The 24,126-nt window shown below is 33.8% G+C and overlaps 1 protein-coding gene across 3 annotated transcripts in view; it reads left to right on the top strand.

Annotated features, from left to right (window-relative positions):
- Positions 1 to 7,435: 7,435 nt before the first annotated feature.
- LOC106478142 (phosphorylase b kinase gamma catalytic chain, skeletal muscle/heart isoform-like) overlaps positions 7,436 to 24,126 on the top strand; it is a 64,277-nt gene continuing 47,586 nt past the window's right edge. For 2 of the 3 annotated variants that reach the window (XM_013938658.2, XM_022381677.1), the window contains exons 1-4: positions 7,436 to 7,488; positions 12,666 to 12,818; positions 15,147 to 15,325; positions 23,102 to 23,156. In XM_013938658.2, the coding sequence (XP_013794112.1) occupies positions 12,721 to 12,818; positions 15,147 to 15,325; positions 23,102 to 23,156 (332 nt within the window). In that variant the 5' untranslated portion in view covers positions 7,436 to 7,488; positions 12,666 to 12,720. Of the gene's footprint in view, positions 7,489 to 7,759; positions 7,841 to 12,665; positions 12,819 to 15,146; positions 15,326 to 23,101; positions 23,157 to 24,126 lie in introns of those variants that run through there. The other variant, XM_022381678.1, reaches the window with a different exon arrangement.

Below are 24,126 nucleotides of genomic sequence, written 5' to 3'. Positions count from 1 at the left end.
CAACTGAGTTAAAATTAAATATTTAAAGTAACACTTCAAATGATACCACCAAGCCCATGCTTCTTGCACAAACAACGGTCTCCCGGAAGTGATAAGTGCACTTATCAACGGATATTTGTTACGCCATCTGTTGACCATAATTATAACAAATAAAGTTCAAGCAAAATTTAGAGGAATTTGTAAGATCTGTTGAAGACCATGTAACAATATCTACTAGGGAAAAACTCGCCACACTACTGGATGACAGTATAATAAATCATTTACCTCGCTATAAACTTAAATCTACTTTGCTTATTTTAAAAACATAAATAATGAAATATATCAACTATTCTCGAACAAGGTGTTTGTAATTATATGAAAGTTATATCCAATATATATAATGTATTGCTTTGAAAAAACTTAATGTTACATACAAACAGCATTTTTGTTTCTGCTTCCGATCCCTCTGAGGTGGTTTCGTTTCTTTCCTAAGTGTTTCTATAAAGACGACGTAACGGAAAATCCATTTTCGAATTAAGCTAAAATGTGGAGCACCATAAAGGAGCTTTCATTGTATCTCATGGAAAGTGGGCCAAGGAAATCTTGATATTTTTTGTGTGTGTTTAGAAAAGAGTCCCTCTAAATTTTCCTGAAAAGAAAAATAGTTCAACCCCCCCCCCCATAAATGGGGGTTATTAACAGTTACTCACTGAAGCTCACTCAATTTGTGAGGAAAAAATCATAGCAATTATTCTGTCCATGTTAATGCGTGTAGTATTGATAACACTACATACGACATATCTTAAAGCATTTATTCTTGATACAATAATTAACATGGTAAAAACCAGCATGACACTGGACTTCAACAAATTAATTTTCCAGAATCATCACTTATAGTCTATTCCTGAGATTATAACTCAAATAAATGTCATATGACCTTAAAGCAAACAAATAAAAAACAATGTTCATTTCCTTTCAGCAAATACTTTTCTCTGGCTTTCTCTTTGATCAAACGATTGTTGTTGTTTTGGAGTTAAGCACAAAGCTACACAATGGGCTATCTGTGCTCTGCCCACCACGGGTATCAAAACACGGTTTCTAGCGTTGTAAGTCCGCATACATACCTCTGTGCCACTGGGGGCTGATCAAACCATGAAAACTTGAAACAAATTACTTGCCTTTTTGGTATAAATTGTTTGTTATTCTTAGTGCAAAGCATGCGTTCGACTCGCAATCTATAGGTCGGGAGTTCGTATCCTTCTCTCTAGTCTATCACTTTTAAATTAGTGACGGCTAGCGCAGGTAGCCCTTTAGTAGCTTTGCGCGAAATTCAACAGGCAAACAAACCTTTTTTTTCGATAATTGTTAACAATTTGGAGCAGTACTTTATTCACATATTATGGCTACAATTCTTATGTTAAATAGAAAAATAATACATTGTTATTCAGGAATATTTAGAAAAAAATAACTACTGCACAGGTTAGCTGTACTTAGCTAGACGTGCTACGTAAACAGGATGTGTCCAATGTGGAATGAGCTAATCCCTATCTTAGATCCTGTATACTGTTTACAGCACAGTAGGACATCGCCAACCGAAGCAGCTCATACAACACAAGTCTGGTTGTCTAGCTTGTCTTAAGAATCACTTTAATGGGGCAGTCACGTGGTAACTCTTTCGGTCTCTATGATGCCCTATCAGAAATGGTACTAGAGCTTCCGATTTTAGTATACAGTTCTGGGGTAACTTAGCTGTTCAAGTTCTATTCTTTTAAATGTCAACTTACGGAGTTCGCGTGTGGCCTGTTCTGTATGTTTTTCACAAAAGTCGACCAAAGACTGAAAAACTGTTGATAACATAGATGTAAGTCCTATTTAACACAACGCTAGAATTGGGGTTTCGATACCCGTAGTGGGCAGAGCACAGATAGCCCATTGTGTAGCTTTGTGCTTAATTAAAAACAAACAAACCTATTTAACACCAAGGGACACTTCAGAGGCTCCAAGTGTGAAGATGTGGCATTCACAGGTTCACTGATTTCTATTAGAATAACTGGGTAGACACAAAAGAAGAACAATATGCTCGCCAAAAAATGGTTTGTGAAATGAAAATCTGAATTGTCCGACCTCGAATGAGTTTGAAGAAAATATAGAACATAAGGTAAACACAGTGAAACAGCCTATATTTCAGACAAACAGCAATCTAAGACAGAAACAAGCTATTGTGTGTTGTCTTTATTGGAGGGCTCTGTGAATCTTACATCTGTTTCAAAAATTGTTATGTTCTAGGCTGAGAAAAAAATCGCATCAGATACAATATAACAATAATGTCATTCTTCTTATGTTGTGTCTTTTGTAATTAATGTTTAGTCCAAAATACTTAAAATTGTTGACTCTTTCTAGATTCTCTTCTCCAATTTTGATATCATGCAGTGTTGCTAATGCTAGAAGTGATAATCACTTTGCTTTTTTTACACGCTTATCTCAATGTTGTATATTTTGCTGTCTTGTGCAGCCTTGTTTAATGTCTGTTAATTCATTTTATGATACTGCAATTAGATCTGTATCTCTGCAAACCTGAAGTTATATCTTTTATCAATGTACTGAAACACTAAAGTTTTCTAAGATATATGTCGTAGTTTGTTCAAGGAATATGTTGAATAGATACGGAGATTGGAGGCATTCCTGATGTGCTCCAACAGTTGTTTTAAACCATTCCCGAATGTTATTTTTCATTAAGCCTTCGCTAATAGCATTACTATACAATGCTTCAATAGTCCTAATTATGTTTTGACTTGTGCTGTGCTTGTTCATTACTATCGATATGCTTTTTTGCATACTCGGTCAAAAGCTTTTTTGAAGTCAATAAAATTATGGTGTAACTCTTTCCTGATGGTCACGGTATTTTTCACACATGACTCTTATATTAAAGATTTGCTCTATAGTACTTATCTGTGCTCTGAATACTGCTTGTTCTTCAGCTAGATGGTCTCAGTCTGTTGCTTCATCTTGAGAAGATAAATCCCTTTATCATAACGTTCACAGAGGGGGCTCCTGGCAAACCAGTGGCTGGAGTGTAACATATATTTTGTTATCCAAAAAAAAACAGTATAGTGATGGTTTGTTTGTTTTGAATTTCGCGCAAAGCTACACGAGGGCTATCTGCGCTAGCCATCCTAATTTAGCAGTGTAAGACTAGAGGGAAGGCAGCTAGTCATCACCACCCACCGCCAATTCTTGGGCTACTCTTTTACCAACGAATAGTGGGATTGACCATCACATTATAATGCCCCTCACGACTGAAAGGGCGAGCATGTTTGGTGTGACGGGTTTTCGAACCCGCAGATTGCGAATCGAGCACCCTAACCACCTGGCCATGCAGAGCTATAGTGATGGAAATATTCAAATTTGTTACACTAACCAATTTGCCAAAAAGGAAGAATCCAATGACATTTGCTATAATGATTTAATGAAGAGGCATTTCTCTCTCTCGCCATCAGTGCTGTGACACACAAAATAGGGTAATTGTCTCTGACCTGGAATCAAGCACTGGTATTTTAGGGATGGACCTGTTTCAAAAAGGGTAAGCCAACTTTACATGTGGAACAAGCATGCAGCAGTTCTATGGTGAAATTATTCAATTCTGACTTATCATTGTCCAAAAATCAATGGGCTACACAGTGTCACACGTCTCGGCATAATTGAGAAAGTGAAATACATTGTAAACGCCAATTGGCAGCTCATGGCAAGCCAGATAAAGATGAGCTGATTTTAAAATAAACAGTTCAGCTGTGCAGGAGATCGACCACAACAACAACATAGACTTCCAAGTCCGAATGGCTGGGATTAAAATTGATCAGCAGTTAGGAAAGTGTATTTAGGTATCAACAATTGGGATGGTTGCAGAATATGAACGCCAAAAGGGAGTTGCAATCCTCACTTTCCAAACTATCGAATGGAATCTCACAAAATATCTACAAGATATTTTGTATCAGTTCTGCGTATAACGAAAGGAGTTGGACATAGACTGAGTGAAATTCTATATTGTTCTAACAATTGGCCTTTCACAGGTTACATCACCTTGCTCAAAACCAGGTGCCCCCCAGTGGAATAGTGGTATGTTTGCGGACTTTCAATGCTAGAAACCGGGTTTCAATACCCATGATGGACATAGCACAGGTAGCCCATTGTGTAGCTTTATGCTTAACTACAAGCATAAAAACAAAACCTGGCATAACCCTAACAGGTGTGACCTGACAATCTACCTATCAAATTCCAAAATTATTTGTTTACTGTCTTCTTAATAACGAAATTCCATCTATTAAGAGGGAAAATGTAGTCTGTTGCGTTGTTTTTTATTTACTTATTTTGTATTCTAAAATACAAATCTTTTAAATTAGCTCGCTAAAAATGAAATAATAGAATTGAAGTAAAAAATGTCGGGTTATTCGTTAAAGTCAACTATCTGTAATAACATACAAAATATTGTTATATTATTTGTTATAAGTACAGGGATAAAAACAGTTTTGAATTCAAAGGTGTACAGGGGGAATTTCTCCTTTTGCAAAAAATCCCCCTCTGAAGTATTTTAAGTATTTTGTCTTTTTTACAGACGTTATTTTTTTCCTTTTTTACAGAATGACGTTAACAATGGAATAAAAATCGTTAGGATTTACTATTATTTCATTAAACACCTGGAAAATTCTGATAATTTCTAGAAGAAAGGTGTGTTTGACCTTGACAGCTAGCCAATGTGAATTGCGAGGAGAGGCTTGTATCAAAGCATCCAGAATTAGAGTTAGAGTAGGGATCAACAAGGTTTCCAAATAATTCACGTGCCGAGAAACCACCCTATTTAATTTCTAAGTGAAAAACCGACCATTCAAAGTATTGGTTATGTTATATTATGTGCATATATACTAATAATATGCTAGAAAAGTCGCTAAAATTTCAGTATAACAATTCAAAAATTTCTAAAACAGCAACTTTTTTCTCTACTACCTACTTACCTGATCACGTCATCGGGTCTAGCCCCTAGATGGCTTGGACTATTGCTACAAAATTTATTCAGTTTACCTGACTGGTCTGTGGGTATCGTCTTTTGATATTCCGATAAACATATACAGATTTTTTTATAAATGGTAAACATATCGTGCACGTACTTAAATATCTTTTCAACCCAAAAGATGGCGCTACATATCGATGGATAGACACGCGACAGGTTCTAAAGGTAAAGTATATACTTTATAGAGGTATAACATAAAAAGTAAATAAACAAAAATATTAAAAAACTGTGAATTTTAAAATGAAGAAGGGGTCCTGCTACAAAAATTGAATACAATTATTAAAACCACAATCACAAATTTATAAAATTTAATCTCTACTTTGGCAGCTTTATACACTTATCTGTAGACCAACAAAGGATTACATTTTATAAATATGTGGTTTTAATTTTTGTAAAAGTTATAGCTTTCAGGGATATGGCTATACTGAAAGTTTAAAGATGTCATGTCTATTCCATGGACATATAAAAACTGAACAAATAAATAGGAAAATAAATTAAAATTTTAACAGAAAGTAGAGATTATTGGTTACTCATATAATTGCTATAAAAAGTATCCAAAACAAAATAAATGCTGCAATAAAAGGTATATAAACAAGTAAAGTGATACTAGTTGGATAGATTAATACGATTTTCAATCCCTACTCTTGTTGTAAATCCAAAGTAGGGATTGAAAATTGGTTTAAAATAATCTAAATGTGCCATGAACTTCGTTAATTCGCATAACATTTTTGATGCATAGTGTAAGTTAATTGAAACAACAACAACAACAACAAACATTTCTTTCGAATTGATAGGAAAATGAATAATGGCTATAGTATAATGTATATATACACTATCCTACCAAACTTCATGGAGCACAGGTAGTTATGAATAAGATATGTCTTTATTCCAAGAAATTAAAAGCAGATTGGCCTGCCTTTGGCCTTAATGACTGCTTCAATGTGTCATAGAAGACTGTCTACTAATTTCTAGTAGAAAGCTGGTGGTATCATGCTCCACTCCTCTTAAAGCATTAGTAAACTCTACTACTGAAGAGGGCCGTCTTGGCCTGACCCTAATTCTGCATTCCAGTTCATCCCAAAGATGTTCTATTGGGTTAAGGTCAAGGCTCTGTGTCGACCACTGCAATGTTCTGATGTTATTCTTTTTCAAACCACGCGTTCACAATCCTTGCTTTGTGACATGGAGCTTTATCATGTAAGGGCCAGTAACATAAAATTGTCACAATGTAGGACACATAAAATTGTTCAGAACATCAATGTAGGACTCAGCATTCATAGATCCATGCACTGTGATCAGTGGACCTAGTCCATACAACGAGAAGCACCCCCAGACCATGATACCGCCACCCACCACCACACTTCACTGTTGGGACAACACAGTCAGGTAATAAGCATTCTCCAGACATCCTCCATACCCAAGTATGTCCATCAGACTGGAAGAGCGTGTAGCGTCACTCGTCGCTCCACAGGATCAATCTCCATTGATCCATGGTCCAGGTTCTGTGTGCTTTGCCCCATGCCAATCAAATGTGTGCATTTGTTTTTGTTATCAACGGCTTGTGGGCTGTAACTCTTCCGTGAAAATTCATGGCATGCAGCTCTCGACGTGTCGTGGAAACACTTATAGGATTGTCTGTGGCTGCTCGCATCTCCAAACACATATTCTCATGTCTGACGGCGAGTTGAGGTAACCAGCCTTCTCAAGGCGCCTTGGCTCCTGTCAGTCAGTATATTATGCCTAACTGGGCGTTTTTTGGGGCTCATTGTCACCAGTGGACTTCCATTTTTTGAGCACGTTGCCAATTGTCGACTTGAGAATATTTAATTGTTGCGCAATAGCACGTACAGATATTTTCCTCACATGACATCCAACTATCCTTCCCCTCTGAAACTGTTATCTCTGTCCGTGTACTCATCGTTCAGCATAGAAGTTCGAAATTTTTGTGTTAGTTATTTATATGATATCATTGTATTTTATAAATTTTAAGGTCATTTCTCTCAAATTGAAAGTGTTTAGATGAATTTTGAAAAAAGAATATCAATAAACATGGACGCAAAACAGCAAACTAACAACTTTAGGATAGCTTAATACAAGGCTCCCTGTAGCTCAAAGTAAACTTGAGGACTTATAACGCTAAAATTCGGACACCGAATTTAAACATTGTGCTCAAACAAATGAATCGTATTACAAATAATCAATCATAACAGCGTAATTTGTTCCTTGAAGCTGCTCAGCAGCAGGTCAGAATGTTTATAACGCTAAAATTCGGAGTTCGATTTTGTAATTTTGCGCTTATTAACAAACAACCGAACTAACATTTCTTTGAAGCAAATGAAATACTGTTTTACTAACTACCATAGAGAGCGCTGTTTATTTTGTAAAACAAACAAACAAAAAAATTAAATAAAATAACAAGACTGCTAGTGCTGCAATAGGTCTATGCTGTAAGTAATGGAATTTTTTAAGTAATGGAATTTTCAATAATAATATTGAATATCTTTTGTTCTTACATTTCATTTTACTAATAAGTAATATGTTATTTGCATGTGATTTTATTTAATAGTGTTATACTTTCTAAAAGAGGGGTGAGTGGTTTTTTATAATTATATATAATTTTATTATTAAGTATAAAGGGATGAACTGCAGCTTGTTGGGACTGAACTCTTATATTCAAATTCAATAGTGCATGGGTTTAATCTTTATGGGTTAGAGACGGGGGTTTCAAGAAATATTTTAAGTGGCAGTTGTAAGAAGTCCCCTGATGTCATTAAAAATGTCTTGGATAACATCAGTGTTGTGAGTAATAGGCATAAAGGTGCAATAATTAACAGAGACTAATTTTACTTTTTAGACTCATGGATTGGGTTTAGTTTATGTGAAAATTAAATCAAATAGTGAAGGAGAGAGGTTTCTTGAAATGATTCAGGGTGGTTAAAGCAGAGCTGCCAACACACACACAATTGAGCCTCAGACTTGTGTTCTAGACCTTTTCTCATACTCACACATATTATTATTAGTAGTAAACAAATATCATGTTTTGTTCAAATTAGCAGTTTCTTACAATGTATTGTGATTGGCTGACTGGCTGGATCCAGGTCAAATTCAGCATCACATTGAACCAGGAAATACATACTTTTGATTCATTAAACTCCCTTTAGAAGGCCACAATCTTCAGCACTTTACCACAAACTATAATTTTACTTTTTCAAAAGTCTCACTCAAACAGATTCTTAAAAATTGGCACTCCTGTTAAAGAGATAATGTTAATAAAAATGCAAAATTGCAAGAAAATATAGGTCACATTATACAATTAAATCTTCACAAAAATGGACATTTAACATTTGTTAACAAAATATAAAGATCGCATTAGATGTGAAATTAAAAAATAAAAACAACTAGCATTCTGTTACTTAACATAAAATTTAAGAACAACAAGAGATTTGTTGTTTCATCTAGGCTATCCTATCCACTGAACAGTAAAGTAAACTGAATTTACAAAAACACACACACACTCAAAGACAACACATATCATTTAAATATTTACCAAGTCTTTTCCTAAACTCCCTTAAATTTACTGCTTCTTCCAGATCTGAAGGCAACCTATTCCAAAAGAGAACTACTCTGTTAAAGAAATAAATCTGTCTTAGCTGAAGATGACTCCTATCCTACCAAAATTTATATTTGTGTCTTCTAATTTTACCATTCTCTCTAATAAGTATAAAAAAAAAGATGATGCATTAGCTATATCAATTCCCTTAACAACTTTAAACACCTCAATCAGATCCCCTCTAATTCATCTTTTTTGAAAATGAATTCAGAGAACTTAACCTGTCCATGTATTACAACCTTTCCATTCCAGTTATTACCTTAGTATCCTTCCTCTGAACATTTGTACATTTGGTATTGATTTTTCAATATGAAATTAAAATGAATTGTTGATAATATCCTAAAGGCCTCTGAAGACATCTATGATGAAAAGAGATTATACAGGGTTCTTAGTTATATTTACAGGAATTTTTAACTTCATATATAGACAACAAGAGACCATTAAGTCCTTCCAAGCTGTCATCCATGAGCCTGTCACTTTGTTAGAGTCTAGCATTTCTTTTTCAAGTATTAAAATTGTGTCTTTTTGTCTCTTATCCTCAGAATATGGCACCAAGAAAGCACAGATCTTTAGTTTATCAATCCCCAAATAATCTTGTAAACTTCCAATAGGATTACTTCATACCCATTTTTTCTCAATATAAAATAAGTTAGAGATCTTAATTTATCCCTAAAAGATATCTCTTTCATCTCCAAAACCATCAGAGTAACCCTTTTTTAACCCTTTCCAGTTAGTCAATATCCTTTTATAGATAAGGATACCAAAATTCTACAAAGTATCCCAAATGAGGCTTAACTAAGAACAAGAAGATTATTGTAGCCTTCTAAAAAACTCTGATGAGGCCTTATTAAGCTTACCGTGTGCAAATTTGTTTTCGTTAATACTGCAATAATATATTTTTGAGTGGTTAAATGAAAAGGTTGGAAAAAGAAGTTTGAATATTAAGACTATAGTTTTGGAAATCTAGAAAAACATTTGTTTTTTGACAAAAGTTCTAGTTATTTTTGCTTTGTTATAAACTAATCATTTAAGGACAACTAAAGACCTGTTTGTCCATTGAGGCTATGTTGTTAAGTTTTCATTTTTGAAACACTTTTATATTGAGTTGGGCAGTTAGTAGTATTTGCTAATAAATTAATCAATGACCCCATTAATTGATTATATTTGATTAGTATAGTGTTTCCAAAACCATGATGCTTACAATCAAAAGAAAAAAAGTTGATGGCAGGTACTCAGTCTGTTGCCCTCCTCTATTCAGTTGTTCAAAGAGAAAAAAAAGGTTGTCATCAGGTGCTGCCTAACAGTTGCCCTTTTTCTAGTCAGCAGTTCGCCATGACCAACAAAAACAACAAAAAAAAAGTGTGTTGGATGAGGGGACAGAAATATAAATTTTTGGAAGGCTGGGACTCACCTTCAGTTTAAACAGTTTTATTTTTCTTACTGGGTGGTTTGCCTTTGTAATGGGTACTTTCAGATGTAGTGAATTTTGTAGACAGATTCATTTTTCTGACAGGATGGCTGGCCTTTGGAATGAGTTGCCTTCAGATGTAGTGGATGTAGTAAATTTAAGGAAGTTTTAAGTGAAGACTTGATAAGTATTTAAATGACCAGTGCTGGATTTGAGTTTTTTTGTTTTTTTTAAGTGGATGGAACAGCTTTGATTGATTAAATAGGCTTTTGTAATCCTTAAATTTTATGTATCAGACCTCATGTTTATGCAGAATTTTATGTTCTTTAACCAGATTTTATACTCAAAATGCAATATAAAAGTGGAGCATAAAGCAGCTCTGACATTTCATAAACTGCAATGAACAGTGTTTTCAATATTGCTTGCAGCAATTCCAAGTGTGTTCTAAGCATCATTGCGTTTTTGTCACACACATACAGATGCAAGCCACAGCATACAGTGGACAAAAATAACCAAACTAACCAATCACTGTCATACACATAGTTATGTATGAGCTACAGCTCAGTTTGGTTGGCTAATGTTACTTAACATGCACAACCTATATGGTGCATTTTGAAAGCAGTAAAAGTGCATTTATGATGCTTTATTAGCCTTATGATTATATTCCCTAAGGTTTGTTTTAAGTGTATTTTATTACTTTTATGCTTGTTTACTATATATGTATATATATATATTGAATATATTAGGTAGGAACAAACATGCAAGTTAGAACTTCTGTTGTTTATGTTATAGAAAATGCTAGTTAAAAAAGTAGCAAACATTTGTGTTATGATGTCTAGCCCATGGTTGTCACAAATAGCTCTTAACTTGACATTTCACATAGAAATATTTATGTACCACAATACATTATTAAAGCATGGTCATGCATACATATGTGTTTGTATATGTTAATTACATGTACACCTGGTTTTTCAAAAAAATATTATTTAGCTTCCTTCTTAAAATGTAAATTGATTGTTCCACTGAAATCTAAATCTGTTTTTAAATTTCTGCTGCTACATTAAGTTGTTTAGAAACAAAGGAGTTTCAGTATGTAGTTTGTACTACTGTAGGCTAGTTATATCTTGGAAATGAAATAAGTTTTTTCAGGCGCATGAAAGTATAGTAGTTTTTATATTTAATGTGTATGCACATTTGAGTGGATCTGTTGACTAAATCTTGTTCACAGGTACCTTGTACATGTAGCTGGGAAATGGAAACTTGCAACATGAATCACTAGAAACTCAGTTTGCTAGACTATAATGTTAACAGTGGACTTGTTTAGTGATTTCATTTTGATATACACATAATAAAAGTCACAATGCAATTTTAATATAGCAATAGTCTCAGACAAGTTTTGATGTAGTGATAATCAAATCAAGTTTTGACATAACAGCAACGATCAAATTGTGATATGGTAATTATAATAGTGAAGATTAAATGAGGATGTAGCAACATTCACAAGAAAACAACAACTTAAATGAGAATTTATTAGATAAAATTTTTAATAATTTGTAAAATGTATTGGAAGGGAACTATTACTAATTTCAAATTTTCCATAGATTTTATAGTGCCGTTTTATGCAGCACTTCTATACATAAAAAGTAACTAAGGGTTTTTTAGTTCTGTTGAGTGATCTCATTTACAATCAGAAATAGTGTTATTTCATATTAACATTTCTTATTTTCTTTAATGAAAAGAAAATTATATGTAAATAAATATACAAAGTACATTGTTTTCTAAGCCATGCAGTTTCTGGTTATCGTGAGCATCGTTAGGTGGCAGCACAGATACTAAATAATGTTCTACTTTTTGAATTTGGGAGGTTTCCAAGAAAGGCTACATGGTACTGAGTGAGAAGAAAACAAAAAGGTTGTTTAAGGTGAAAATCTCTGTTTTAGAGGTTATACTATTTTTGCACTGGCTTTTGTAACACACCTCGTTGTATAGAATTACATATAAAGAGTGAAAACTTACAATATAGGATTTGTGAGTATTGTATATAGGTGCTGTAAAATTATAACTTTTGTTACATACACATCAACTATTGAATTCAGGTCACTGAACAGAAGATTAGTAAAGATAAAAGAATTGAGCAGACTAGAATATTTGTTTAATAACAAGCTTACAACATACATCAAAAGGGTTTAAGTTTCCATGAAAGTTACATTAGTCATGATTTTGTAATTAATGGTTTATCTTGAAAATGTTGTGTATTTTCTTTGTTTCACAAGAAATGGTATTAGTGAAAAGTGTGAAGTGTTTTTGTTTTCTATTCAGAATATACAGCATGGACTAGAGTATGTTAGACATTTTTAACACAAGAACCATTTCCTTCAAAATAAAAATGTTTAATTATTCCCAAAATTTGGATATTGCATTTTTGCAAGGAGTTGATGCTTCTCCAGATGGTTATGTAAACCAGAAAACTGTTTTTGATTCTAAAAAGACATAAATTGTTTTTTTACCTATTACTTGAGTAAAAACCAACAAGTCACTCAGGTTTTACAAATTGGCCTTATTATTTCCTATTTCATCTAATGAAAGATATTTATCACCAACCATAGACTTTAGGAAGGATAGCCCACTACAACTAAAGAAGCTGGTAGTGTAGTCTGTAAAATGGTGTCTCCATCTAAAGAGGAGGCAGATGACCTCCCAGATAAAGATGTGGCCAGGGACTTTTATGCAAAATATGAACCCAAAGAGATTCTTGGCAGGTGAGTATTGGTATTAATACTAGGAATCTATAGGCTTTGTTGTCTTGTAATTTTCAGTGTACAATAGCAAATCATTGTGTGAAATTGATTTTTTATTTACTTTGATTTTTTTGCAGATCACTCTTCTACAAGAAAAATCTAACTTATATTCCTTTAAAATACTTTTCATGACATTTTAGAGGACAGTGAAATAGTACTTCATGGCGTGAGACCATTTTTTACAATTGCTTACAAATGTAAATTGCTTTAGTGACTGTATCAACTGAATGGACATCACAATGTAAATCCTTGAACATTGTAACTATGATCAGTAAATGTTTCAAAGCTTATGCTTAATAAGAGGAGGAATAAAGGAATATAGATGTGTACTAGTTATAGACATGATTTCTTAGAGAATCTTAATGTAAAACTCTGATAACAGTTAGAGGGTAATACAGACTAAATTTGGGAGTGGTTACTCCTTTGGAGAACAGAATTTTCAGTGCCCAACTTTGAAAAATCGTATTATGAAAAAGTTATGCATAAATCAAAAAAATAACAAATTATGATAATAATAAAAACAAATGAAAATATTTTCTCTATATCACATCTTTTGGTATTTTGTCTTGCCCTAAAACCAATCTACAATGGTTTAATGGGAAGTTAAAAGCTTAAATATCACCAGTTTCAAACAATATCAGTCACCATAGAGACAAATGGTAACTTAAGATAGTTGAAAGAGAATTTTAATGTTAAAACCTGAAGACTGAGTGGATATTTAAAAGTATCTATTAGCTTTTTCACTTCAAGTGCCTCTTAAAACTTCCAGCTCAGATTTTTGCCAAGTTTCCGCTACATGGAAACTTGTCTCATTTGCAGCCGATGCAGTCGTTTATTACCACCCAGATTAGTTGTCTGTATTCCTCTCTGACAGTGTCTCACTATATTATGATGAGAAGCAACCATCATAAATTTCTATGAAATTCTTTGCTGTTTCACTGTATTTTTATATTTAAACAGTTAAAATTTCTTGAGTAATTTCTGTACTTGTAATTTTTTAATGATAGTGTTACATGCTGTCTTACAATTTCTACATTTAAATTACCATAATTCTTCTCCACTCAGTCTTCAGGTTTTAACATTAAAATTCTCTTTCAACTATCTTAAGTTACCATTTGTCTCTATGGTGACTGATATTGTTTGAAACTGGTGATATTTAACCTTTTAACTTCCCATTAAACCATTGTAGTTGTTGTTTAATCTTTAATGATACTATTGCAACTACCTTGAAATGAGGCTGTAAAGTTATCAGCTAAGCATAGGTAGTTTATTGTCTATTTTAGTTAGTTAGCATTTACTATGAACAAGCATGTGGAAAGAGATAATAGATGAAGTTTTTCCAGTTGGCAACCTTGGTAGACAATTTACAGACAAATTAAGCATACAATGTAAAGGCAGTTAGCCAAAAGTGTTATTTTTTTCTGAAATGTATTGATATGCTTGAAGTTCTGAACTGCTCTTGGCAAGAGGTGTTAAAGAATTTATATTTCCTTGTGACCAACAGTTAATTTTGAACAAGAATGTTGTGCTGAATATGCATAAGTAACATTCAGATAATATAACCTTTAGAGATAATTATTTTGGTAGAAACTTGTTTATTCAGTGAACAGTTATTTTAAATATCCTTATTAAAATACATTAAACAGAAAAAATATTTAAATAAAAACTTTTTTGAGAAAAAAATCTTCATCATTACTAAAACCTGAACTTGAATATTTATTTAAATATGTTAATTTGTGAACAGAATTTGAAATTATCCTGGGTATTACTCTTCCCAGAGAAATATAGTTTATCAATGTAATGTATTATATATATATATATATATATATGTAATGTAAATTCACATTAGACAAATTACTTCCTTATAAATCATTTTTATATTTTTTAAACTCATGCTGTTATTCTCTTTCTGTTGTATCCCTTTTAGATTAGTATTAGTATACTGAATTATAGTAAAATTGTAGATATTTTAATCAGACTCGAAGATCATCAACCAAGTTGACCAAATCTTTTTATACCTACATTTTTAACTATTCAACACCAAATTTACTCATTGCATGGTTAACTTAATGTTTCTTATTATTTCATGAGAATCTAAGATAATACTGAGCTAATTATTTGTCAGTATTTGAAAATATTTTAGCATTTAGATCTAGTCATTATAGACAAGACTAAACTGATGGTTGTAATAAGCAAGTCTTTTGTGAGTGATTATTTGTCTGTACTTCTCTCTGTCAGTCTAATTATGTATTTTTTGTGTAAATCAAAACAACTCTATTTTTCTTTTAGAGGAGTTAGCAGTACAGTACGACGATGTGTGGAAAAGGAAACAGGAAGACAATATGCAGCAAAAATCATTGACATCAGTGGAGATACAGATGATTCACAGGGAATTGGAATTTCTGTAAGAGATGCAACCTTGAGAGAAATTCACATATTGAAACTAGTAGCAGGTCATCCATACATCAGTAGGTATTGTTATTATATCCATTCTTTCCTTTCTTAATGATTTCTACTACATTTTGGGCATGGCATTGAATTTTTTTTTAGTCTAAATTATTACTTATATAGTTTAAAGTTTCTTTACTTATCTTTCCATCATCTTCTTTTTTCACAAAATTTTTTGTAAGTTATTTTTTAGCAAAATGTTTTGTGTATATATGCATACATTTAATGCAAACTAACCTTTATTTCATGTATGAGTCTTGTCTCCATGTATAATGGAGAAACTGTAAGATCCATAAGAGAAAGAGCAATGGATTGAAACTGTGGTGCTAGGAATAGAAATAATTCTCAACATTGTGGTCTTTATGTTTCTTCTTATCATCATAAAAAAACATAGCTTGTCGATTACTAATATATCTGAAATTGTTTATCAAGGTAAAAATCACCCAAGCTATAAAGTTACAGCAGCAGAAAAGATTGAAATCAGAAACTCCACCCCTACTTTATAAATACACCTTGGTTTTAATGTTTGGTCCTTCAGTTGAAAGTGTTATTACTGTGCTTTTCATTTCAGATTAACAATTGTAGCTATATTTACATCTTTAGTGATATGTTTTGTTGTTATAGTTACCGTGTACTAAGCTGTTAGCAAAGTTTTGTTTTCAAGATAGTTATTTTTATATTTTGTAACTTTTGTTTGTATATTTATATTTGTTGTACTAGTTCTAAGCTCCATCTTATATTACCTATAATACTTATCTATTGTGATATTCATTGGAGTTGTTCACTTGTGTTTGGATAGTACCTAAATGTTAAATGACAGAAAAAATATATAAATAGAAACACCTTATAAAAAAAAAAAATTCTCATTTAACTTGATCTATGATTGTTCAAGACATCCATTTATTTTATAGTTAACATGATTAATCATACAATAATTGTTCAGTACATTTAGCTGTATCACCTAAGTTTCATTATTTATCTTATGTTTGGTTATTTAGTTCAAGCTGTATCTTTACTCCTATTTGGAATTATATTTCTTTTTTTGAGTTCTTTACTATTATTTAGTTGTTCAATAATACCATATGACAAAATTCTTTAGATAATAAAAATTTTTGTTTTTTATATGTTTTCTATGTTTCAGTTAACTAAAGACAATGAGAATATTTTAGTAATGTTGCCTAATTAATCTTCATTTTTTATGACTGAATTTAGCGTCATTTATAAAAATATTATCTAATTGTGATGAATATTCGATTTGTAACAAATGATACTTATATTTTTTAAACGTATGGCTTCATCTATTAGTAGATTCAAAATCTAATGATTCAGATATTACATTGTGTAGGAAGTTATTTTGCAATAGAATCATTAAGTGCAAACAATGTATATTTTGTACATCTGGCCTAGATGTGGCTTAGAAGTTAGTGTGCCAGGTTGTAGGTTGAAGGATCCAACCTATGAGTCATGATGCCACTGAACATGCTCTATACTTATGGTTGTGGGTGAATTTCAAAAAATGACATTCAATCCCCATTTTCATTTCAAAATAAGGAGCAGCTATACTTGAACCTTAGGGGTCTTTGACTTGACCATTTAGTCCATTACATATGTAAGGTAGTGTTTGGGTAAAGAAACAAATATCATAAGATACCACCATTCAGGTTGGAGCTTACTATTACATTCTTGTTGATCTAAATTCTTTTATATGTTTGAAGTGTTTACTCTCAAAGGCCATGATAAAGTAAAACATAATTAAATTCCAAATAAATAAAAACTTGGTTTATTGTTTTTATTTCTTCTACTATAGTTTATTTTGCTTGTAACCCCAGTTCTAAAAGACACTTACCTCTACTCACACTTTAGCTTTATCCCAATGAAAAGTTCTCTTCTCTACCAATCAAAGTATTGGTATGAATTATACCTCGATTGCTCCAGTCTTTATACCCAACAATATCGCCCATAGCAATTTTAATTTTGTGACACTCTCCACCTACGGCAATGTGCCCTTTATACCAGATCTGTATATAAGCTCCCCGTTATTACTTCTTATTCACTTTTTATCGATGGAAGAAATTACAATGAAGATCTTACGTGATTACTGTGGATTTCTCTTCAGTGTTATTACTACTTTTTTGATGTTTTCTTTTAGACCTGTTCTAGTGGGTCTAGAGTTTATTGTGTATTTTTTTATTTTACTGAAAAAACACGAGTGTGGTAACCGAGGCATCGAGGGGGTACCTTCCTCGGAGGACATGCAGTTCTTCATACACAGAGTGGCAGAGTCTTACATGCCAACTGGTGAGAATTTAGACTATATATTTCTGGTACCTTCCTTTGCTCAGACAGCTAATCACTAGCCTCCTGCACCTTTTTTTGCAACTAGTATGCCAACTTTGTAATGTTTTGAGTATTTCTCATGTAGCTTGTGAATCTTCTCCTTCTTTATTAGGGGAATTTGTCTGATTACGTGGTCCTTCCATCTTTGTCAGAAATTGCTGTGCATACGAGGAGATTTGCTGATCATTTGAGAGACGGTGCTGCCATGCCTTGTTCTCCATGTTTATTGGATCAGCATGCCTTGGCTTTCCATTGCCTGGAGAACCCTTATTTAGACTCTCAGAGGTTAGATCCTCTTCTTCCTATATAATGTAAACGTTAAAATTCTGACACAGTCATACCCTCTTTTACACAAAGCTATCTCGATCTTCTTTTGCCCTCTAAGCATTGGTAAAAAAATTTTGCAATCAGCACACCAGTCTGTATATCCCATCAGTTTTGTGCTATTTCTTAACATGTACATATCATGTGACTACTCTCCAATAATAATATTGAGCCACCTATAATGGCTATTCCCGCACAATCCTCACTTTCTCGATTTGCACGGAATTGTTTATACGTGAGTTTTTTTGGATGTGACTACCATTTATGAATGTGCTTCTCTACATTTATTTTCTTGTTACCGAATTATAAAAGATCTTCACATGAATTTGTGATCTATGTGTCGACTACAGAATTTCCCATTACAGTTGAAAATGCTACTGGTAAATGAATTTTCAGGAATAGGTTTAGACTTTATCTGCAAAGGAAGTACAGGTCTTAATTTGCAGGGAGCTAGATTCATATGTTTGGCTGGTGATTTCTTCTTCTTTTCAATGTAACATTGTTTCTGAGGAAAAATACAATCTATGAGAAGACAATTTGAACTCTCTTTTTCTGGCACCTTCTTATTTGGGTCTGTCACATTCTACACCTCTTCAAGAGATTTCACCTTCCACCAGTTGCCGTGCCTCCACGTCATTCACTTTGGCAGTGAATTTTTCTTCTCCTCCCTTATTTCTTTTGCTTTCAGTTCTCCCAGGGGATCTGTGTTAAGTTTTTTAACATGTACACTTCACATCTAGTTGATATACCCATAGTAGACATGGCTCCAGTGCCCTTTGTGTGGCTTTGCCCTTATTTACACATGGAAGAATTAAGTATTACATGTCATCAGTGCTTGGATTTTAGTAAGTTAGAAATTTGTGTTACTTTAGATGAATTGCAAGTTAAATATTGATTATTATTTTGTTTTATAGATAAATTTAATCGTTGTGCTTTATCATCCTAATTTTTGTCAGTGTTGGACATAATTGGGTGTCCTTTGTCATCTATGTTAATTTAGATGAATGGTAAGTTAGAAATGGATTATTGATGTGTTTTCTAGGTAATTTTAGTCAGTTTGCACATTTGTTATTATTACATACTTTGTAGACTAGATAAATTTAGATCATTGTCCATTTGATATTTATAAGTACTTTGTTAACTATGTAGGTTTAGATAGTTTGTACATTTCCCTCCTTTTTCCACTTCTTCATGCATCCTCCATGTTCCTTTGGTTTTCCTGATTGGACTCTCAGTGTGGGCCTTTGAACCTTTCTCTTCATATTCCATCTACCATCTCTCCCTCAAGACCTATTTCCTTCTCCTCCTTGTTTGCAGAAGTTGTTGATCAGATGTTAATGCTACCTACTTCATCTACCATTCCTCTTATGTCATATTATATCCTGACTGGTTTTTCTCCCTCAGACCTATGCTGTCTGTGAAGGCTGTTTGGCTTTCACATCCATTTTCTTCACTTCCATCTCCCACTGGTACTCCTCCCATTCCTATCCTGATTGGCTTCTTTGTCCGGTTCGCTCCTTATGCCTCCTTTTGGAGGTTTAAGTTCCCAACTTTTATTCACTGGAACCCTTCCTTTTTCTATGATCTACCCCTGTTACATTACCTGGTTGGGTTCGTCAACTTGTTAGGCTGGCATATTCTCCATGGAAGGTCACTATCTCCACAATATTTCTTCTCATCTTATTCATCATATCACCATATCTTTGGCTTCTCACCTTCGCCATCCATTGGAGGAGATCGTACAGACTAGAATGTGGACTACTCCCAATATCTTTGTCACTCATTATCTGCACGATCTGACTGTATGTTTCTCTGGTGAATATCGCTTCCCTCCAGTGTCATTTTTACACATTTGCATTAGATTTTGACTGAGATAAGTTTCATCACTTCCTTTCAGTCATAGTTTTAACCACTGATAATGGGATCCCATTCTGTGGCAGGTGTTGCCTGGTCAGGCATGCTTTGCATGAAACCCACACTATTTACTGATTACACTATAATGCTCACATTAGAGATGGGGTGTTTCTGCAAGACCACTGGTAGTATACCCAGTGGTTTATATATATGTTTCTAGATATCAGTACATTTCTCTCAGTGGTGGACCATCACTTATGAACTTCATAAGTAAAGCAAAAGGGGATTTCTGCCCATCCCTGCCGAACCTTTGATTGAAGAAATTTGGATCGATCTGCTTTTCAAAATATGGTATCGCAGACACTCATTGTGCCTTCTTAGGTGTGAACATTCCTCTGGACTCCCCACCACGTTTAGTTCCCCTTTTTACTTCCAGTGGAGCACAAGAGTCCTTACCAATTCCCAGTCACTGGGGTGGTGGACCAGAGGGAGTCTACTTCACCATCTATACTCATGATTATTCACTCAGTGAGAAGAGGGCAATGCTGGTTCCCCTGGAAGCTTTTTCCCAGGTGGACAGCTATCAAAAGAAAATAACATGTAGGTTGGAGCAGGTCCAGCCTACATGGGATCCTCCTCGTAATACCAGGTTTGGGATAACACCTCCCCGTTCCTATGGTTGTGTGCAGTTGAGGCCCATCTTCTCGTTACTTCTGATTGCAGGAGGTTTTTTTTCCCTGCTCCTACAGTTGAGTTTGGAGGGCTTTATCTGCCTCATAATTCCCGGCTACAGGACATATGTACAATGTTCCTATTACTGAGGAAATGTTCCATGTCCTACCCATAATTCAGGATGCTAGATGTCTCTTCCTGCGTTTATGGTTGAGTGATTTATTTGCAATGTTCCTATGACTGAGCAAATGTTCCATGTCCTACCTATAATTCAGGATGCTAGATGTCTCTTCCCTGCGTTTACGGTTGAGTGATTTATTTGCAATGTTCCTATGACTGAGCAAATGTTCCATGTCCTACCTATAATTCCGGATGCTAGATGTCTCTTCCCTGCATTTACGGTTGAGTGATTTATGATTTATACTCATAATACCTGTTATAGATATTACCCCATTCTTACAGTTGAGTTGAGGCAACACCACAATCCTTTTATGCTGGGTTCAGTTTGTTGTATTTCTTGCTTCTACGGTGGTTTTGGGAGTTTGTCCAGTTTTGGTGCAAAGCTAACTTCCTCTTCATAATTCCAGTTGCTTGACGTATGACGCTCTGTTTACTTATGTTTGTCGTTATTGAGTATATATAACACAATTCACATGCCTTAGCCAATATGTTGGAGTTACAGTATATCTTTTTTCATCTTCAACCTCTTAATGGTGAGGGCAGTATATGGAACATTTTCTGTCTGGTTGAAGATGAAAGGAGGAAGACTTTTGAAATGTCTTCCTCTACACTTGTATTTCCTACAACAGGCTGTTGCCATTCATTCAACTAAGTTTCACTTGTCTGCCTTGTTATGTTAGCTTCCATTCCTTGAATCTCTTCTTTCAGTTTAGGGGTCCCCTTTTTTGTCCTTCTCTTTTTTATCTTTCTTACCATGTACTCATCTTCCTCTTGTACTAAACTTCTTTATTCATTCCTATACTTTCTCTTCTTTTAAGGGCTTTGCATCATGACCCTGTCAGCTTTACTGAGGCAACTTGCACAGACTTGTTTTCCACCTTGCACTTGAATTTTCTCCCATTTTGTTCTAGTTAACTTGGCTTCTTTATTTCTGGGATGTGCTTTATCAGGTTGCCTTACTTTCTGACATTTGCCTCTCTCAATCTTCTCTCTAGTCCATCTGTCTTGAACCTTTCTTTGTAATGTGTTTTTATATTATTCAGGGGGAGGGTATTTTTTATACTTTGACATTTTGAGCTGATGCAGCTCATCAGCAGTCATATTTTCTCACTCCTCTTCTGATCTTTGTCCTCTTTTTACCATACAAGATCCATCAACTTTGAGAAGGCAATTTGTACCTGCTGCCATCCCATGGCTCTGGTCCTGTGGGGCTCTGCTCTCGTACTTTGTACACTTGTAGACTTTGTTTGCTATAACATATTGAGTTCCTCAGGTAATTTCTCAGTAATTTTTCTTGTTCTTCTACTCTCTATCTCATCAGTTTCATATACACCATGGCATACTTCCTCCTGTCTTTTTCTCATTCCCATGAAGATGGGAGGATGGCAGCCAGACATCATTCTGTCCAACTTTTGTCTTTCCTCTATTATTTAAATTCATCCACAATGATCAGTCATTCAGTTTCCAGCCCTTCCCCTTGAGTTGACTATGACACCTAACTTTGTTCATTGGATGCTGTGGGGCTCTCACTTACAATTTACATTCTTAAGGCTTGTCGTTCTACTACTCTGGACATTTGGCCTGAACTTACCCCTTTTCACATGGATTCCTCTGTTGTGACTTCAATTCTTCTTTGGGAGTCATTTAATTTGAGGTGACTGGTTTGGTTCTACAATTAAGTCTTAACTGCCACCTTGTACCTCATTTACTTGGGGTGCCTTTCTCAGTTTGTATGCGGAGCAGGTTTACCCTACTTCTATATATCTTTGAAACATGCAGCTTTTGATGCTGAGGCTCTCATATCTCCTTCATTTCCTGCATAAGAGGAAACATCTAACAGTTGAATTTGTAAAGATAATTAATTTGAAACTCTTGAATCAATTTTCAATTCAAAGAAGAAGAAAATGTATTATTGATATTATTCTATATTTTTCCACTTTTCATTTTGCTGTACATTGGTGATTTCAGTACAGTTAGTGTGAGGATACAGAAAATAAGAGATGATATGTAAAGTTTTACTGAAAAAACCTTTTGATGTCATTTAGGAGGTTATAGAAGTTAGGCAAATGAAATATAAAAACTGTAAGCTGAAAATAAGTATTTTTATTCTTAATATGAAAATCACCTTTCATTCAGAACAACTCCATAAAAGCTTCATAAGCTCAAAGACAAATCTTTTATAAAATAATTTATTAAAAGATATGATTTTGTTTTGTGTAAAATATATATATATATAATGTTTAATAAAAGCTTGTTTGGGTTAAAATTAAAAATGCAATGTAAGTTACAACTGCTTTTACTTTGTAGTTCTCTTTTTTTTCCTTTTGGTCCCACAGCTTGAACTGTATAACTTTTATGTTTGTGTGTTACATTTTCTTTGATCTTGCTAATTTTTTGTACTTATAATGACTGCTAATTTTTTCTTTCAGTTGAACTTCATGATGTGTTTGAATCCACAACATTTATCTTCTTAGTTTTTGAATTGTAAGTAAAGGTATTTACTAAATTTTAAACTAAGTGTACTTAGCAATACGTAAGTCAAAAAGGGTATTATTTGATAAAAAAATTTATTTTTATTACTTTTTTTACCAACATAACATGACAAGACAAAAATGAAATCAAACTAACAGCACACTTTTCACTCTAACCTTGTTTCATTTCAACATAAATAGAAGCATTTTGTGATTTTTCTCTGTTATTTTATTGTTAGAATAATTGTGTACTCTTTTATGTCATGCCTCACTTATGTGTTATTGAAAATAAAAAATATGTTAAGTACAAAAAAAAGCAACTGTTTTTGGTCTCGGCATAGAGCAGTTTAAAATATTGCCTCCAAACAGCATTTAGTGCTCTAAGGTTATTTTATATTGCTTGATGACATCTGCTTGTTTTTCAGTTCAAAACATAACTCCAGAACTGATTCAGAAATGAGCATCAAATATGTTACACAAATGGTTCATGTCATTTCCTAACACGGCCTGGTATGGCCAGGTGGTTAGCGTGCTCGAATCACAATCTGGTGGTTTGAATCCTCATTCCACCAAACATGCTTGCCCTTTCAGTTGTGGAGGCATTATAATGTGATGATCAATCCCACTATTCATTGATAAAACAGTAGCCCAAAAGTTGGTGGTGGGTGGTAATGACTAGACTCTAATCTTTCGCTGCTAAGTTAGGGATGGCTAGCACAGATAGTCCTCATGTAGCTTTGTGTGAAATTCTAAACCAACCATTTCCTAACATGAAAAAAGCTGCAATACGTGTGTAATAAACAAAGGTCTGTGTACAAAAATATGTTACTATGTATTTTATTATGCTGTTACCAATCAGAAGCTACTTTTTTTTTGCAGGATTGTAGCATTTTGAGTGTTTTCATTACTATACACTTATCACTGAATTTGTCTAATTGCACTGGTTGTGAGAACAGATGTGAATTTGATGTCCTCTTCTTTAT

Source organism: Limulus polyphemus, unplaced genomic scaffold (assembly GCF_000517525.1).
Source record: "Limulus polyphemus unplaced genomic scaffold, Limulus_polyphemus-2.1.2 Scaffold184, whole genome shotgun sequence".
In the NCBI taxonomy this organism is placed as follows: Eukaryota; Metazoa; Arthropoda; class Merostomata; order Xiphosura; family Limulidae; genus Limulus; species Limulus polyphemus.
The sequence above is the reverse complement of the archived record's forward strand: the minus strand, read 5'-3'. Positions and strand labels throughout refer to the sequence as shown.